At 43.0% G+C, this 19,758-nt stretch overlaps 3 protein-coding genes across 4 annotated transcripts; 1 reads left to right on the plus strand and 2 right to left on the minus strand.

Annotated features, from left to right (window-relative positions):
• Positions 1-911: 911 nt before the first annotated feature.
• Positions 912-3,043, plus strand: LOC133929297 (uncharacterized). The gene is made up of 2 exons (XM_062375995.1): positions 912-1,602; positions 2,663-3,043. Exons 1-2 carry the CDS (start codon positions 1,000-1,002, stop codon positions 2,822-2,824), a joined length of 765 nt encoding a protein of 254 aa, XP_062231979.1. The 5' UTR covers positions 912-999; the 3' UTR covers positions 2,825-3,043.
• A 6,122-nt stretch (positions 3,044-9,165) lies between these two features.
• Positions 9,166-11,949, minus strand: LOC133929890 (protein SODIUM POTASSIUM ROOT DEFECTIVE 2-like). The gene is made up of 3 exons (XM_062376645.1): positions 11,423-11,949; positions 11,221-11,296; positions 9,166-9,514 (listed from the first exon to the last, which is right to left on the minus strand). The coding sequence occupies exons 1-3, from the start codon at positions 11,633-11,635 to the stop codon at positions 9,387-9,389; spliced, it is 417 nt and encodes a 138-aa protein (XP_062232629.1). The 5' UTR covers positions 11,636-11,949; the 3' UTR covers positions 9,166-9,386.
• A 1,824-nt stretch (positions 11,950-13,773) lies between these two features.
• Positions 13,774-19,657, minus strand: LOC133929298 (protein MLN51 homolog). Of its 2 annotated transcripts, XM_062375997.1 has the most exons (11): positions 18,974-19,657; positions 17,668-17,770; positions 17,180-17,586; positions 16,292-17,049; positions 15,573-15,687; positions 15,166-15,288; positions 14,979-15,031; positions 14,846-14,891; positions 14,573-14,759; positions 14,173-14,255; positions 13,774-14,082 (listed from the first exon to the last, which is right to left on the minus strand). In XM_062375997.1, exons 1-9 carry the CDS (start codon positions 19,450-19,452, stop codon positions 14,732-14,734), a joined length of 2,112 nt encoding a protein of 703 aa, XP_062231981.1. In that variant the 5' UTR covers positions 19,453-19,657; the 3' UTR covers positions 13,774-14,082; positions 14,173-14,255; positions 14,573-14,731. The 2 variants fall into 2 exon arrangements, with proteins under 2 accessions (XP_062231981.1, XP_062231980.1); XM_062375996.1 differs by having other exon boundaries at positions 13,774-14,255.
• Positions 19,658-19,758: the final 101 nt, after the last annotated feature.

Genomic DNA, 19,758 nt, shown 5'->3' on the forward strand with positions numbered 1-19,758 from the left:
TATAAATATATTACAATAAAAAGTAACGGTTAAAGCTATGTTTTGAGGATGTGTTGATGTTTAAAATATTATTTATTTATAACCGGACAGAGTAATATAAGAATAGATCGTCATTGAGGCCAAAACCATCTCTCTTTTGCTGGAGCTCAAAAGGAAAATGAACCCGTCCGAGGCCGCTGAACATGCATCACTCATGTGGAAGAAAGAAATGAAAATACTCACATTCACCAGCAGAATATGCTAGAGTGGAACCCAGCATGCTTTTCTATTGGAAGCATTCCCTTGCAATCTTTTCTATGGAAGGAAAATACTCAACTTTATTTCTTGTTTTCGTTTTTCACAATGACAACAACGTAGCACCACCACACAATTCTCAATCTAATTGGCCCACTAAGCTGTGTCGTTCCAATCCATTTCTTGTACCAAGCTGTGTTAATTAGATACGGATATAGGTGTCAAAATTCAATTTAGATTTAGATGTTTAATTCGATAAATAAAAATTAAACATGTGAAGTATAACTCGGGATCTAACTCGAGTGTCAGAATTCGATTTTGAATTCGGAGTACCCGATTTTAAAAAAAAAATAGACACAGGTATCCTGTGTTTAACACAGATACCAGTAGCCAGAATGAAAATTAGTTGTGTATGCGGTATGATGGAGGGTATGGCCACAAGCGTCCCGCCGGGATTGGCCAAGAAACAAATTTTCAGATCCACAAGCGTCCCGCCGGCGTTGTTCGCGACGGCGACACCGACTCCGACCAACCCAGAATCTTCGCTGTAATATGCCAGAAGCCCCTCTCCGCTTCGAGTTTCCGGAAACACCCCTCCCTGATCCACTCAAACGAAGCTGACACCCGCCGTGAATACGAGGAAGCTTCGGGGTAGTTTTGTCCAATGAGATGTCGGTGTAAACCTGAGCCTAATCGCTACGGTCACACGGCCGCACCACCACTTCTCCGCGCGGCGTCCTCCAGTGGCCATGCGGAGCAGTAGCCATGGAGGCGCTCAGCTACATCCGCTTGTCTAGGGCTCTCCCCAACCTCCTCGACACCGTCACCAGGCCCCTCAAGCCCCCGCGCCGCCGCGGCGTCCTCCAAACTCTAGCCTCCGCCCCCGCCGCCGATGCCGCGCCGTCGGCTTCCTCGCCGTCGCTCACCCGGTTCCTCGTCGCGGCGCTGCGGGGAGGCCGCGCGGGAGGGGAGCTCCCCGACCTCGCGGCCGCGGACGCGGGGGGAGCGGGGATAGGGACGCTACTGATGAGCACGACGGCGGCGGCGGTGTCCAAGGCGCGGGAGAGCCCGTACCTGCTGGCGCTGGCGGCGAACCCGACGTTCGTGTCGGGGCTGGTGGCGTGGGCGGTGGCACAGGCCGCCAAGGCCGTGCTGACCTCCTTCGTGGAGCGGCGTTGGGACCTGCGGATGCTCTTCAGCTCCGGGGGGATGCCGTCCTCGCACACCGCGCTCTGCACCGCGCTCACAGCCTCCGTCGCGCTCTGCCACGGTGTCAGCGACGCGCTCTTCCCCGTATGTCTCGGGTTTACTCTCATAGTTATGTACGACGCCACGGGCGTCAGGCGCCACGCCGGAATGCAGGCCGAGGTAAGCTGACGATTCGGTTGCTTTGTTCATTTTCTATTGTATTGTGTGGTACGATGCAAATCACTCTGAATATTTTTGCTTTCGCTGAGCTAATTTTGTAAATTGAGGCAAACCAATGTAATATGTGCAGCACAATGGAAGCCTGAAACTACATTCAGAAAGTAGAACGCAATGGAAACTATGGCTTTCCATCACTATTAAACTATGCTGAAGGATAGTTAGATAATAACATAATACATGTACGAGATTTTGATTTGGTGTTCAGTTCCGCTAAATTGCGAAAATGAATTATTGCTCATTGATATGACTTGGGTTGTAGAACTTTTATTTCTGGGTGGCGGCTCAAGGTGTCTGTTTTCAGTGTCTTTCTGTTGTGTACTAGTTGGCTGTGATAATTGTGATGCCACTATTAATAGTCATAGTTTAATGTATTAAGCATAACAAAATGTGGTTATATATTTTGCGCTTTGTAGGCTAGTAATCTTGGCTGGGTGCATGATAGATAAATTTTCTGTCCTCCCTAAACTTGATTGCTATGTTGTTTAGCTCAGAGAGTTTTATTAACCATATAGCCTGTCGTTTGTTCGAAAAACCATATAGCCAGAAACTTATATTTAAAGTGTTGTCATTCGGCTGTTTCCCTTGTGGATCACATTATAGCTTGCATTAACACATAGAGTGGCCTAATGAGCGGATGAGCCTACATCAATAGGCCACTCCTATTGTCACTTTTCCAGGACGAACTCAGTTAAGCCATTGAAACAGTCATCAGCCTGTTAATGCTTGCTGTCTAGGCATTTCATAATGGTTATTGTACTCCAACACTCAAGTTCAGGTTTAGGACATCTTTGGCTATTGATTTGGATATAGGCATCACATGAACGCAGTAAGCAATGATGTGTTATAACAGTGTGTTTCCTTAATGGTGCCCATCACGTGCTTGTAGGAAATTTAGTCCTTGAATTTCGTAGTTAAAGTGAGACTAATTTTACAAACTGTCACTTTCTAATACTCACCTTATTATTGTTAGCTGATATTGTATGCTTTATGTTTGACACAGGTACTCAATAAGATTGTTGAGGACTTGTTTCAAGGCCATCCAATTAGCGAAAGAAAACTCAAGGAGTTGTTGGGACACACTCCATCACAGGTTTTTGCCGGAGCATTTTTAGGCATCTTGGTAGCCTGGTTTTGCTGCCATGGTTGTATTGTTTCCATCTGATGTTGCTATTGTATGACTGCTTCAGAAATGAAATCATTATCCCACGAAGATTTTGCATGTAGTGCAACTGTTGTTCTGGAAAATAGTTGATCTATTGTCTTGACTAGTTTGATCTTTGATCATTGTCAAGAAGGTCACTGTTGCCCTCCATCTTGGGCACTTCCTCCTGTATATATGTAACACAATAGAACAAAATAATCAATATTTCGATTCTCCCAAGTCTCAGTTTAAGGTTGAGGCTCAAGTTCTTTATGATCTGAATTTTGATCGCCACTCATCCATGAATAAACGATCTGTGTTGTGTTAGCTTAGATGAGTCATTTTGTTGCAATCTGTGTACTTGACATACAGTGTTGTCCATCAAGAGCCCATAGTTACTGTTACAGATAAAGTCAACTGCTGCTTTTTGTTTGGCGTCGGAGAAACATGGCTGTCTTGACACTGATCTTTTCTGATATGGGTCCTGATATCGATCTGTTACCCCTCTTGATAATTTTACTGCGCAGAAATTCTAGCTACATGGTTATCGGGCTGGATTGCCTGTGCAGAACTGTCAGATTTGCAAATGCCTGTGCAGAACTGTCAGAGTTGCTGTGCAGGGGAAATTATCAACAGGGGAAATGCCTGTGCAGAACTGTCAGATTTGCAAGTTCATCCTGTTTTCAGGGCGGGAGGCATAAGGAATATAGAGTTACTACCATTCGAAGTTTTTTGAAGTGACGAGGCACGGGCAGCATGTGCCGTGTAGATATGGGAAAACTGCAAAAACCCCCCCAAAAGTCACTTGGATTTTGACTTTCCCCCCCAAAAGTTGTTTTGTTGCAAAAAGCCCCCCAAAAGTTTGACTTTGTTGCAAAAAACCCCCTAAAAATTCAAAAAAATAAAAAAATCATTAAAAAAATTCTAAAAAAAACTAGAGACAATTCTAAGACCTTCTGTGAAATTTGTTTTCAAAAATAATATCCTTTGCATCATATTTCATGGAGAGGAAGTTTGGAAAAAAAAGAAAAATATGCAGCTCATTTATTAACTCATGTTATTTTAAATTTGTCATGTCTACCATTATTTTTCCTACACAAATAATTATTTAAGTAAACTAATAAAAGTGGTTTCACTAATTTTGGGGGTGTTATGGATTAGTTATGAATTAATCTATCTGCAACCCATCTACTGAATCCTGCACGTTACAATAACTATTTCAAGATTTCATGTATTTTTACAAGATAGAGGATCATGTAAGAAGACTAAAAAAATTTGTTTCATGATTTTTGGATTAGTAAATAATTAACTATGCATTTAACTCGAATTAATAAATGAGTTGCACGTTTTTCTTTTTTTTCAAACTTACTCTCTATGAAATATGATGCAAAGGATATTATTTTTGAAAACAAATTTCACAAAAGGTCTTATAATTGTCTCTAGTTTTTTTTAGAATTTTTTGTGATTTGTTGTAAATTTTTTTGAATTTTTAGGGGTGTTTTTGCAACAAAATCAAACCTTTGGGGGTTTTTTTGCAACAAAACAACTTTTGAGGGGGAAAGTCAAAATCCAAGTGACTTTTGGGGGGGTTTTTGCATTTATCCCTGTAGATATTGGGCATCTGCAGAACCCAGCACCTGTACGACCAGGAGGGCGCTCGCACGAGGCAGGAAGGGCAGGCCGGTCTTCAAGTCGATCGCGCGCGGCAGGCATAGCACGATAGCAGCCGCCGGCTGCTGTGTTGTGTCCGCTCAGCCTGCTGGACGTTGCTTCCCCTCGCGCAATGGTTACTTAAGTTCTCGTTTACATGGGCTGAATCCTGGCTCGATCCACGTGGGTGCGTCAAGAACTAGTTGGGCTGAGATTCGGCTCATCTGCATTTTTTTTTACTCCCTCCATTAAGAAATAGTAGGTATATTTTTTAAGAAAAGTCAATTTTTATGGACTTTGATTATCATTTAATCAAATTATATGAATCTCTAATATATAAAAATTATACAACTAGATTCATAAATTTAAAATAATATCACACTATATAGATTTTATAACTATAAATAATATATTTTATGAGAAAATCTTAATTAAAATCTAACTTTAAAGACCGAGTCTAAAACCTCATGTTTTGGCAACAACTCTTTTATCGTAGAATCAGACCTACTATTAACGTCCATAGAACCAACACAAACCTCATGTTTTCTAGTCGAGCAGCATATAACACGTAAAGAACTTAAGAGATCACCAGCATATAAACTCATTTTAATTATATATTTCAAGTATTATGTGTTTTTAACACAAATTTACTACCCATGGTTATGGTATATATACATAACGGAGTTTTTTTTCTTGCCAAACTTTACTAAATTTAAAATATTTGTCCTTGATGGTCATGATTCATGTTCCATTACTCTTTATTAATCTGAGCTCTAGTTATACAGATTTTCTTAGTAACTTTCATGGTAGACCCATATCGAACTAGCAAAGCCAATATCAAAATGTTGAATAGATAGATATCGTCATCCATTATATAAAAGATCTTACATTTATTATTATGAGTGAATTTATATATAAATAAAATAATGATATTTTAAGCTAATTAAGGAAAATATATTCATCTCAACGACTGTATTTTGTTCTTCTAAAACCGTTTTAAATTTATCTCTATTCGTCCCCTATCATCCAATCCTAACTCTGTCCTAGAATGCTTCCTAATTATTGCATATGGCATCAAAATCGAGTCTTCCTCTAGTACATCCACAATGGCGCCCTCCTCTTCTGTCCATCAGCCTTTACTTCACTTGGTCAGCCAATCTTGGAAAAGCTCAACAAGAGCAACTATCGCTTGTGGAAGGCTTAGGTCCTCGCCACTCTGCGATTTGCGCATATGGCTAGCTACCTATACGGCACCATCCCGACATCAAAAAAGATTATTGTCATCACCAAGGGCGACAAAGAAGCTGAGAAAATTGCCAACCCTGCCTATGCGTAATGGATGGGTAAGGAACAATGTCCTTATTATCTTCTATCCTCTCTTTCACGAGAAATTCTCATCCAAGTTGTCTCTCTAACGAGTGTGGCAGAGGTGTGGAAGACCATCGAGGGAATGTCCTCCTCGCACTCCCGTGCACAGGTCATCAACACCTGCAGGGCGTTGTCAATGACACAAACAAGTAAAACATGAGTGTTGTGGAGTACGTCGGTGAAATGAATGCGCTCGCAGATGATGGCAAACGTCCCAAAGATGAAGAGCTCATGCCCCGCATCCTCGTCGGGCAATTGAGCATAAACTTATTTATTTTGATAAACTCGATTCATGTTATATGTGACAGGTATTTGATTTGTTCGGTCTCAAACGGAATAGGGTGATCGATTCTGTGGGATTCATGTTAGCAGTCTGATATGTGCTTTCCGACTAATCGCAACTAGAAGGAGCAATGAAGGAAAGAAGGGTGCGCATATCTTCATCTGTAGCTGCAGCTTATAAATTAGCATGTTTTAGTTGAGCTGGCATGCGCCCTCTAGGGCACGGGTAGGTTGAGGAGCCACACGTAGCTCTCACGGCTACACGGTATCGGCGTCTGTCGGTAACATGGGAACCGGGGGGTCCCCGAGTCCCGAGGCTAGGACAGCAGAGTGCCACGTGGTGTCCTCCCTCGGGGATTATCTCTCCGAGGTCCGATAAGACCAAGTTTCGGGAGAGGGTGCTCGGGGCTATGAACAGTGGTCCCCGAGTACCCGAGGACCCGAGAAAACCAAGTTCCAGGAGAGGTTGCTCGGGGCCATGAACAGTGGTCCCCGAGTACCCGAGTTCTCCGAGGACCTGAGAAGTCCTTCGCCGGTGGTCCCCGCAAGGGCTCAGCGGTAAGGTGTTAATTGGTGAGAGGACCGATGCTGCATTTAAGAGGGAGTGTGGCCTGTCACTTCCAACCACTCCTCCCACGCCTGCTGTCAGTACCTGCCACTGCCTATCAGGGAGGCGTGAGGACATTTAATGCGGCGGGTCCCATCACGCGTCATCCGGCGCGCCTCGGGATAACGTCACAGGGCTCGAGGCATATCGCATGCTGCTCTGCTGTGTTAGGTTCGCTCTGACTGGGCGGGCACGCGGGGTTGCTCAGTGGCTGCCCGGTGGGCCCTCCCCGCAGCACCCGCTGAAAAGCGGGATGATGATGACAGGACCGGACGGGGGCGCGTTTTCGACCCCCCCCCCCCCCGTAATATCAAACTACAGCCCATGATGGTTGCTTTCCATTTATAGCGCCTTGGAACTCGTGTCATCCTTTCTGGGCACGCTAACCACCCCCGAAGGGGTATAAAAGGGGGGCGGGCTCCCCGGAGAAAGGGGATCGAGCTCGACAGAGATCAAGTCCTTCGAGAAGGAGTTCTTCAGGACCGAGACAAGTCGACGAAGAATAAGAAGCACGAAGCTCTAGACTTAGACAGAAACCCTTGTGACACTAGAGATCCTCAGAGAGGTATTTTCATAGCATTTATAGCATACACACAGGAGTAATGTATTACGCTCCGTACGATCCGAACCTGTTTAAAATCCCCAGAGCATTTATTTCCTCCTGCATCTGATCATCCAACCCATCTGCATCTCATTTACTCCTATTTATTTCACGTACGAGGTAGATTCAGAATCATCCCCCGGCCGAATCTCAAAAAAGTCTCTTCGAATCCTCGCTTGTGGAGTTCATCCTCCGACAGCGTCCCTAACTCCCTTTTGTAAGTAGTAAGTGATGACTATCATGACCTCTTTGTTTGTTTGAGCCAACGAAGCAGTATGCAGTGCCGTACTGTATTGTTGAAGACCAGCTGCCACCAACCTCGGAAAGCAAATTCTACATGATCATGTCTAGAAAGATTTTTATGAGAATTTATCCACGTTATTTATCCTGTTATACAATAAATAGATTGAAGAGTAGAAAGAGTTAACACATATCATCGTAAAAAAAATGATTTTTTTTAAATAAAGTCGTATAAAATTTACTACAAAGTCGTGGTTCAGCTCACACAATACTATCCGGTGGAGCCTCCCTCTGGCTCAATGACAGCCGACTGTTTTCACGGCTAGCCCGCGTCGTGATTTGATAGGGCTTACTGTTGGCACGATTTTTGTGCAACACCCACTTTTGCTTCTGCTGGCCGATTGTTAAACAAGAATGACCGCTGCTGTTGTTTGTGTACTATATACGGCACTGTTGAGCTTTGATGTGTAGCACCAGAAGAAAAAAAAACAACGATGTGACGTGATGGTCACAGCACCAGGGGGCTTCGATGTGTAGCAGGAACTGTAACAGAGCCGTAGCGGTACTGTGGCAGTACTGTTCGCATGGGATCGTTCGCGTGATGCTTCTGTTGACGAGGCGTGCTGAGTGAGGGGGCACGGGAAAGAGAGGTCTTCCATTTGTTCGATCTCAAACGGAATGGAGAAAGTTATCTCTGAATTTCCTGGAGAAAGTTCAGAATGTTGCTGCCACCGAAACGTAGCCTAACAGGATGATGACGATGAAGAGGACACGTGAATGATAAGCGGCCATCAGAGGTTGCCAGAAAATAATTTTCTGATCATGCAAAGGATTCGCTTGTTCAAGGAATCAGTGCGAGTCAGGTTCTTAAGGTGCTGGCTCCTGAAATGTTTCATTTTACATCTTGTATATAGTTGTAAAGCAGCATGACTGGTGAGGAATAGCAAATGTGGATTGTAGTTGTCTTTTGGAAGGGCATGTAAGATGAAAGTAGTCATAGTCATCTTCTGTTAAGTGTTCATATGCTACTTGACAAATACCAATTTTTTACGGAGTGGCGATTCTTTGCATCTGTCAATGAACGTCAGTCATATGGGCTTTACATGCGCCCGGAAGGGGAAAGTCCATGTGCTTGTGCTATGTTAAATCCATGGGCCATGGCAGTTTCATACACACGGTGTCAGGAAGCAATTTTCTCTTTTTTCTTTTCAAAGGAAGAAACGCTAGACCATCAACTATGGTGAAAGCCTCGAGACCTCAAGCTCTCCTGTGACACCAGCAGCAAATAAAGTCGTGTACCTGCAAATGAAATTACTTCACACAAAGTAGTACTACTGCTGGCGGCTGCAGACTGCTGGTGCGTAAAAACGAAGGAGCTCGACGAAAGCTGGCCGAATCTGTGGTTCAGGCCGTGCACCTGCTCTCTCTCTATATATAGTTACGAATTATTTTTTTTGAAATTTTATAAATTTCGGAGGAAACGAAATATAAAAAAATATTGATATGTAGGACCTACAGAGCCAATGACGAAAAATGACCGAAATATCAATAAAATTTCACCAAATTTTAGTTGATGAACGAGAAAAATTGTAAAATAAAATTGAAATCCATAGTATATACCATGAGAAGCCTTGATCCTATTTTTCGGAAGGAAGGATCGAAATCCAACAGCTGGTTTGGCGCGGATGATCACAGAACTTAGTAGCAACCTTCCAAATGGAGTCGAACCAGCTAGAGTTCGAGCCTCCGTCTCACACCTCAAATCTCCAATGAAGACCACATCGTGGGAAGCGCCGTTAAAAAAAATCGGCATGCTGGTGATCCGCCACCGTCAGTCAGTTGGGGGCCATCCACAGCTGCGCGAACTTCACCTTGGAGACGCTCTGCAGCACCTCGAACGGCGTGACGTCCCCCATCACCACCACCTTCTTGCTCTCCAAATCCACCTCGAACGATGTCACACCTGCAGCACCACAGGCGTAGACATATGCATGATAACCGTTGCCCTTTCTTCATCGATCGATCGATCGATCCTGCTTTCTGGACAAGCCCAGGAGTAAAAAATTGACAGAGTCTTGGCACCATTCGATCCAAATATCTACCGGCAATGGATGTGAGACATTCAGACATACACATGTGCGCAGGACAAGCATGTGCGGAATGCCGGGGAAGGCAAAGAGTGATAGAAGGACAGAGCGAGCGGCACCGAGATTCGAGCCCCAAGCGAGCTCTGAAGCAGGCCACCAATGGCCGAAGCATGTACGTGAGAGTAGAGACACGCGATGTGCGAAGCTCAGGCTGATTTGATCGGTGACGAGACAAGAACTGGCGATCCTGTGACTTCCTGTGACAACGCATGGCAGCAGCAGTGATAATATATGGCAGATACCGGCATGCCAACTGCATGCAAGTTCTTTAGTAAGGTTCCGTTTGGATGGCTAGATGTAGCTGGGATATGATTATGCACGTTTATCTGTTGTTTGGTGCACTAGAGAGCGGATGGGGTGATCGAGAGCGGATGAGGTGGTTAAATATGGGGGAATATTTCTGTAGATGTTGGATGGCTCGGTCCGATCAAATCGGTCGGATAGAGTTATTCAGGCTCACGTGCTCGTTGCGTGTTAAGATTTTTTTTATTTAACTCATGATTTTATTTTAAGATATAAAAATGGTTAAAAAATTTAAATATTTTTATGAGTAAATTAGAGTTCATTAGCAACCCGTTTTAATTGATTTGATCCAAAAAATATGAACCAATATTTAATTAAAATTATCTAAAAAAAATCTACTTTTGTAACTTTTAGCAATTTTTAATGTATCAAATAAATTCTAAAAAATCTGAAAAAATTAACTAATATTTTTCTCATGTGATGTACTATAAATATGAATAGATCATCCTATCCACTTTAATCCTAACAAACAAACAGAAAACTGACTCATCCTATTTACTTTAATCCCACCAACCAAACAGAAAACTATTTCATCTCATTTATCTCAACTAAACAGAAAATTAGATCATCTTATAAAAAAAACATAAATGACTATATCTCATCTAACTTCACTCGCTAACCAAACACATCTTAACTGTTTTTCTTGCTAGGCCACCATATCAATTCGAGATAACGGATACATGGTAACATAGATCAGGACCATTTTTAGGCCGATAGGGTCAGGGTTACAGCGTCATGATAGGATCAGAGCCACAGACTCACAGGAATGCAGTGGCAGGACAGGGAAATGAAGAACGGTCGATGCATAAAAGCAGCGGGCTCAATGTTCGCCGTACCATGCGTCTACTGCCTTGATTCGTACGGGTTTTCAGTTGGCCATCTTGAAGATGCGCCTACACTGTTTACCCAGCGCACTTGGAGAACATAACTGCTAGTGCACTCCAAAATATACAGTATCTAGCCTGGAGAAGATAACCTACTCCAAAAATACGCAGGCCTGAATTAACTGATCTCTTAAAAAATGTGGGAAGAAATTTGGCTATCCGATACAAAGTGGCTGCAACGTCAGGGAAACAAGGGAGAAGATACCGAAAAGGGACTGTGGTTTATCTGACAAAAGTATCCCAAGTTTGGCATGGATATGGAGTTCAGTTCAGTTGTCTGGCAAATAAAATCGGCTTTGTCGTAGCAGTGTAAGAGTAACATGTTCTGATGATACCTTCCATCTTGGAGATGTGTTTCTGAACTTTCCTGGCGCACCCGTTGCAGTGCATGGACACCCTGAGCTCCACCGTCTGCATCACGCAGAGCAGAAGACCGAGAAAAAAAGAGGGAAAAAACACAACATATCAGGCAAATTAAAGGTATCGATTGCACATTGGCATCTCACGGTGGAGAACGGAATCACCAAGCAATAGCACCTTCGGTTCTAGATGGAAGCCGAGCGTCCTGGTTCCATCGACGACGTCCTTGAGCCTCAGCGCCTGCTCCAGTTGCCGGTGATCGCCCACCAGCGCCTTCCTCTCGACGGCCGCCTCCTCCTCGTCTTCCAGCGCGCGAATGCAGACGCAGGTGCTCGCGCACAGGGCGAAGGAGAAGCAGTCCAGGACCTTGCCAATGCGCAGCCTCCTCATTGCCTTGCCCTTCAGCTCTCTCTCTCTCTCTCTCTCTCTCTCTCTCTCTCTCTCTCTCTCTCTCTCTCTCTCTCTCTCTCCTCTGTGTCCAAGTTGCTACAAGCAAAGGCGTCTCTTAAAGAAGCAGGAGCAGCCAATGTTCACTTCTCTCTCATCATGACTGGCCGGGATCTAGCTAGTTATGCCCATGGTAAATGAAGGCTCGGTACAGTTGCTGCCATGGGGCACCACCTCTGGCTCGGGCTCTGCTCCTGCAAGCCTGCAACTGCAAGAGATCGGCGAGGCTGGTGCATACATGAGCCAGTAGACCTGCCCCTACCAGGTACCAACAGTACCGGCTCAGTGGGCTCTTCTTGCTCGAATATATCGAGCAACGGACTGCGTTTCTTATGTGTAATTACAGATATTTTTGCTGCCTGGTTGGAACCACGGCGAGTTGAGTTTTTGGCTTGGCTAGGGGACAAGTTGCCGAGCTCTCCATGTGATAATGTGCTATCAATAGTGGAATCGCATAGTTGTTTGATCATAGCCTGTTGTACCAGAAGATGAACTAGATGACACTATGTTGGGAAAAAGATCAATCATTGCTTCTAAAGAGCGATGATAATGCGGATGAAAGACCATGTTGCCAATTGGCTGCATGTTCTGTTTCGTAAAGATTCAGGACTAAAGAAAGAGGCAGGATCTGGATGGCCAATCGCCGCGTATATTTCTACTTTCTACCATTTCCTTAGGTAACAAGAATGGAAACATTTCCTACTTTAAGATCCAGTGCGCAGTGCAAGTCATGATTCTACTTCAGAGAGACGACATTAGCAAAGCTTGGTGCGGTGGGGATCGGAGGACAGGGTACGGGCACTGGACCGGCAATTCCAGCACAAAATCCAGTTGGGTCGGTCGGTGCACGGCACACAGATCACTAATCGAATCGGGTGTACCAGCAGCAATACGCCAAGGCTCTGTTTGCTCTGCTCTCGTTGTGATGCAAGGCAGTAATTGTACACGGACTAGAACAATAATTCAAGGCTGTCTTTGGTTCCCGGATAAAGTTTGATAGAGAGCTGCATTGTGTATAAGCAGAACGATAATCAAGTTGAACAAAATCATACTCGTTAAAAAATGAGTATTTAATTAGTTATATCTGTTTAAATAAATTGAGATTGGTTGGTTATATTTAGTTAATTGAATATGAGATCATATGAGTACATATGAAAGTTAAAATTATGATTTATTATTCGTGTGAATGTGATTTTATGACACTAACAAGTAAACATATCTATATAAGAAGCATATACAAAGCTTACATTCATCGAGTCAGGATAAGATCGTATATTTATATCCATTGAGTCAAACTAGAATAATAGGCATGAATAACTAAACATGTTTTTCTCTAAAATTATACACATTCACACCTAAAGTGCTTGACCTGCATTTACTTCTTTTTTTTTAATGGGAGGCATGCATTTACTTGATCCAACCAAGTAGGAGTACAAGAGAAAGACACGTGCAACATTTTTTGTTAGATCATCTTCAATCATATTTTCTTTATTTCGTTCTCTTCTTAATTCTCTTACTCGTTCCTATTTTTTTTATTTTCTTTTATCTTCAACAGCTTCTTTTCGAGAGAAATCGCGAGAGGACAGTAAAAAAAATCCCGCTATGAAAGGAATGATCCTAAGAATCCCTTCATAACTGAAATTATGAAGAGAAATCATTAGAACGCTAAAGAGAATAAAAATCTCATCACAACAGAATTTTTGCCCGCGACAAAAATCCCTTAGACATAGTCTTACTGATTTGGTGCTACTTCTAGATTGCACAAGGAGATTTTTTTCTTCCATCCGTTACAGCGGTGTTCTTTTTTGCTGGAACCTGGACATGTTTGTTCTTGATATAGTCCGGATTATTTCTGGCTCCATGCACCCGTGACACTACGCTTATTCAAAAGAGAACGTGACTACATGCACTCGTAATGCCATGAACAGCTCACTTCTAAGCAATAAGACAAGGTGAGCATGTTCGGAAAGTGTCGCAGCACGAGCGACATGTCCAGATGAGCATAGTATGCACTGCCCTTTCCCATAGACTAGCAAGCAGCTCATCGTAGCATTCCTCCTTTATTACTCAAGAATGCTAAGTTGATAATCTGGGCAATAACATCCCAATAATGACTCACCACCATAACTCGGAATATAATATTATCTTGAACAGAGTGGATCAGATAGCGAGAAGTGTACATGTTCATGAACATAGAGTGGGCAAGTCAGCTGAACACTACGAAGACAGGCACAGAAGCAAACACACACCCAGTACACCAACTAATTTACCATGGGACACGAGCTTTACAGAATGCAGACCCCTCGTAATTTTCATCACAACCTTCACGCTTATGGCTGTACACGCGATGTGACGCTCGATAACATGGTAACATAGAGTATCATGTAAACCTCACCAAACAATGTAAGACACCAGAGTCAGAACGTTCACTGAATAGCAAGTACTAAGGATTCAAACACTTGAAATGTCGACAACCTTACCAAATAATGTAGCACCACCAGCCCATCAGAATAATCACAGCAACTGAACATAGTGAGGATTTGAACACCTTCAGCTGTCAAACCTGCACATGTTATCAAGTGTGTCAGATCCTGTAGCACAACCAATAGAGTGGATAAGCACTGCAACCAGATTCTGAACTAGCTTCTGAAATCTAAAGTCTACAATCTAAGCAATGATTATTCTCCAAACCGGGTTGTTCACTACATCCACTGAGATAAATAAAGCAATCTCAAGTGAATACCAGGCAATATTATACTTACACTAAATAATTGTGAAGTGAAAGACAAGACATGTGAACAGAAAGATATACAACAAAAATTCCAAAAATCACACCATACTGGGTATGTGCTCAGCGTGCAATAGGTGAAGCTTATGTACCTGGCGTTTGTTGGTTTACAAGTTAGCCCAAAGTGCTAGACATCAGACAGTGAAATGTTGCTAGGACTCAGGAAGGCTTTAAGATAGTAGGTATTGCACAAGTCTGACTCAGACCCAAAGCTGACAAATGAGTCCCCAATAACTACATCATCACTATGCTCATTGGCCAAAGTTCATCTCTGAGTACCTGTAGCGAAAAATACAATGATGTCAACATATAGCATTAAAGCAGAAAGTATACAATTTGCAAATCATACATATTTTTTAACGTACCGACGTGGTTTATATTGGCGTTGACTGAGTTCATCGCTTACAAACTCTGCAAAAGGGAAAAAAGTTTCAAAACATTTATAGGACACAACCAAGGCAAAGCTACTAACATATCTGAATAAATAGGATGTTTTACCTGTCATTTCTTGGGACTTCAACGGAGAAGAGGCATTACTTCCACTAGGTTCTCTGCATAGAGGAGAAACTAGATGAAACAGCAATAATAATCCACCCTTCTGTTACAAAATGAAATGCAATGCAATACGATATCCAAGATCCTGTATGGCGCAGCATATTAATATCAGAGTATTAGACCAACATACCTAAGAGAAATTGATGAAGATGCCTGTTCAGATGGTCGGGAGTAATAGCTCCCATCCACAGCTATATGAGGTGAACCATAAGGTGCTCCTAAAGCTCCAGAGGCACCAGTCAACATTGGCAACCTAATTTCATGAAAACACAACAAAAAAAAATGCAACAACAATGTGTCAGTATGTGCAAATAGTACATAACTGCATAATACCAATCAAGAGTGCTTTATCATCCTTATATGACTGTACAGTCATAACAATTCAAAGTGGTTAATGACAATGAATATTGCCCATCAACATACTAGGAGCAGAGTGCTAACTTCTACATGGTGTATAATTCCACATTGCACCAATTATAGTTCCTGAAAACAAAGCAATGGTTCTTTCAAAAGGTCCAGAAATAATTAACTCCTTACCAAGTCATCTCAGAATTGCTGAGACCAAGTTGTTGTTGAGACACAAATCCTGGTAGAGCCATACCAATCGAAGGAACACCGGGTCCACCTAGACGCTGGCCTCCAAACTGCATAACTGGACCCAAAAAAAAAAAAGGTTGAAAGTTAGATTGATACAATATATGCAGGATTAAACCAAGTATGGAGAGATAGTAAGCAACTTAATGCTGTATAATGATGCATGCATCCTCCCTATGTTAGTTCCCGTTTACCAGAATATCGGTAACCTTGAAGGCATCACAACAGTATGCTATTGAACCAAATCCTTATTTTTTTGGAAAAGAAATAGCAACCTAAAATATAATGGTAAAGGTTTTATGTAGGTTGGCCCTGGATTGAGACTCAGTTCAGTCCCTTCACTGGAGCACCAATATTATGAAAAAAAACTCAATAGTTGTACTAATAGTTTGAAGTAATTTATTTGTTTGATATGCTAGAAAGACAACTGGTAAAGATCAACTTTGGTTTACTAGACAGACAACTGGTAAAGATCAACTTTTTTGGTTTACAATGCTACCAATCCTTTCCCTCATACGCACAAAAGCCTGTGTCTGTCTAGTATCAGTTGACAAGTGCGATCCTTCAGATGGTTGAATAACTCTTTTCCCCTCGGACATGTTATAATTTAGCACTCATGTCATTAAATTGCTATTGCCATTCCACTCACTGACAATACAAACCTGGCAACAGTGCCGGGGTGCCATGGAAACCTTGGTCACCAAGTGTAAGGCCCATTGCAGCTGTAGCCCCAAGAATATGAGCTCCACCGTAGAGAAAAGAAGCATGCTCTTCTCCCAGGTCACCAGGTTGTCCCTTGACTTTGAATTGAGTATTAAGTTTGTCTGATCCACTAGGAGAAGAAATTTCTGTGTCTTCATTCAAAATTGGTGATGCTGGTTGTACGGAAGATGGCATTTTATCGCTACCACCGAATTGTGCACCAAACATCAGGGCAGGCATCCTTGGTGCAGATTGTGTAGACGATTGAACTGGACTTGGTTGAACAATTGGATGTGAGGGACGAACATAATCTCTAGTGACTTGATTAGCTGCTACAGGAAATGGACCATTCGGTGATGATGCAGATGAATGCAATGCAGGACTATTCATTCTCTTCATAGTTGCTTCAAAATGCCCAACTGACGGTACAAAGGCCTTTCCTCTCAATAGGTTGCCATATTGTGAGGTCGGAGAAACATTCTCCATGCCTATGGAGGATGAGAAGGGTCTACCAGTACTACTAGGTTGCCCATTCCCTACCTGACTAACTGGGAGTTCCTGATGGGACAACCTAGAAGGGTAAAAGGGTGGTGAAGCCGAATTCAAGTTTGATGCAATGGTTTGCTTAACTGGAAGAACTTGTTCAGGTCGAGAATTTGAAGTTTGAGGTTGGTGTTTTCCCAAGTTTGCATTTGATGGTGTGTTTTCATTCTGAGACCTGAAATGGAATCAAAGAAACAAATACGATGTTATTAGTTCTACATATCATTAGTTCATAAAAAAGGCGATAAGACCACATAAGGAACCTTTCACTCATGATAAGACCACATAAGGAACCTTTCACTCACTTATTGTTTTGCACTGAAGATAGCTCAGTGGTACTCCTCCATCGTGGTTGGTAGCGTCTAGAGCCTCTTCCTCGAACTACTCTTTGTGCATTCTTTTGACTTTTAGCATCACTGTAGTAAGTGTGAGATTCTTTTGGAACAATGTCATAGTTACTCACATCATCATAGTGAGCACGAGACAGTTTTGGAACTCTGTTCTTCCCGTTATCGTAAGAAGCATGCCAAGCATTCTTGGAATTATCATGGTAACCATGAGATTCCTTTAGAACGTAACTGTAGTTCTTGTTACCCTCATGATAGTATGCTCGAGATCTGTTGCCCCTGAAATTACCACGGCTAACACCACGAGTTCTACCACCGGGCCCACCACCACGTCCTCTTAAACGACCTCCCTGCTTTCTTTTTGTCTAAAAGTAGAGTTGAAGAAACAGTAACTTGGTAAGAAAAGATGCATTGATAAATAGAAAGTAAGAAAACATAATACTCACATTGTCACCATGAAAATTGTGCAAATTCATCTCATCAAATCTGTCGTGGACCCAGGCTTGCTCCTCTTTAGGATTCCACAACTTTCTAGTGTTCACCATTCTCCTATATGGACAATATGGAAATATTAGGCAGCAGCCAAAACCCCGATCATAATCCATCATGAATATCAAAATATTGCTCGTGATGAAGCAATATTTCTTGTGTTAAGGTAGAACATTCATGCAAACTTTCTTGTGTTAAGGTAGAACATTCTCCTATATTGTTCACCAGTAAATGTGCTCACGTGATGAAGCATGACATCAACTTTCTTGTGTTAAGGTAGAACATTCATGCAAACATAACCAGAGTTCTCAAGTCTGAATGAGTTCAGCATACAGTTCACTGGTTGGAATGCTGACTCATCGGTCAGGCCACCTCTTTTTTTAAATAAGGAATGTTACAATATATATGCAGTATCACCTTTTTGGAAGAAAAAAAAGTAACAATACATGCCATATGTAAGGTCCCCAAGCAACATCTAATAGGTCAACTATACTCCCTCTGTATCATTGAGCCTAAGTCAGTTTATGCTTTTGCTTTAGTTTCATGCTGATTCATTCTACCTCTTCAAGAAACATTTTTCCAAAGTCCCCATCCAGTATCCTTCACTCCATTATATCCTCTTTTACCATGCATCTTGATTATTGTGCTAAGAGCTAGAGTGATGTATAATATGAAAACAGAGTGAATTAGTAACTCGTGAGAAAATCTATATTTCCATTGGTTGACATCACAAGCTAATGGTTTCCATACCAAGCTTCAAGTTCCCATCTACCTTGTGTAATAGTTATTCTTGACTGGTTTTGCTGTTTTATACTAATTCTAGATCACTATATATAACGCAGGACCGCTCTTTTTTGCAGTGCATTATGCACTGAATTTTTTTGCTCCATGTTTCTATACACAATAATGAACTTCATAAGTAAATGTTGTGCGTGTGCGTGTTATGGCCGCTGGTAGTGGTACAATGCATCACGCCAATCATGCATGTTACAATGTGTAATCTAACCACTTTCACCTCCTGAATAAATGAGTGCAAATTAGGCGAATCAGTTTTATCATGTGTTTTCAACAATTTATTAAAATATATCTGGATCCTTCAACATCTCACAGAATTAGTTATTATTCAACACAATACTCTCTTTCGATAAACTTAGATGGAACAAATTGAAAACGGAATCCCCTCAGGCTGTAATCAGCCGCAGCTAAACTAGACCAACAATGCAACTAAAGTAGACTAACAAACTGAAGAAGGAAGGTCAGAACCTTTGGCACCCACGGCCACGGGCCTCCTGGAAACGGTCGTCGTGCATGTAGAAGGCGCCGGTCGTCGGCACGGCGTAGGGCTCGTTCCCTTTCTTCTCCTCCCCTGCCGCTGCATCATCAGCCTCCTCGGCATCTCCATCCCCCGCCTTGCCCTCCCCATCTCCCGCCTCAACCACCGCCTCGGCGGCCACCCCGCGCTCCCCGCCGCCTCCTTCCTCAAACTCCTCGTACGCCTCCTCGTGTTCCTCGTACCCCTCCTCACCATCCTCGTAGGCGCCCTCGTCGTACGCCTCGGCTGCGCCCTGCCCGTCGGAATCCGCGTCGGATCCGGCCTTCCTCGGCCGCGAGGGCGTCCCTCCGTCCTCATCCTCCCCCTCGTCGTCGCTCGCCGCGGCGCGGCGCCGCACCGCCGGGAGGGGCGCGTCGTCGAGGTCGCTCTCGTACTCCTCCTCCGCCTCCGGCTTCTCCTTGTCGGCCATTGGTGGGAATCGAGAGATCACAAAACGGATCGGACAAATTCGATGAGAGAATTAGGGCTCGGGGCAGGATTCGGTGGAACGTGGAAGCCTCGTGTTGCACGGTAGGGGATCCGGATCATCTACATTAAAGATGAATTATCTAATCATTAATAATGTAGCAACAGTACTTGGTTTAAAGTACAGTAGTACTGATATTGTAATAGTACTGTAACACAAGATACGAAACATCCATCATCAAATCAGCAACTCAGTCGGGTCTAAGGCTAACTCCAACGGCTTTTTTTCCCTCAAATCACTGTATTTACG

This window comes from Phragmites australis, chromosome 9, assembly GCF_958298935.1.
Source record: "Phragmites australis chromosome 9, lpPhrAust1.1, whole genome shotgun sequence".
Taxonomy (NCBI): domain Eukaryota; kingdom Viridiplantae; phylum Streptophyta; class Magnoliopsida; order Poales; family Poaceae; genus Phragmites; species Phragmites australis.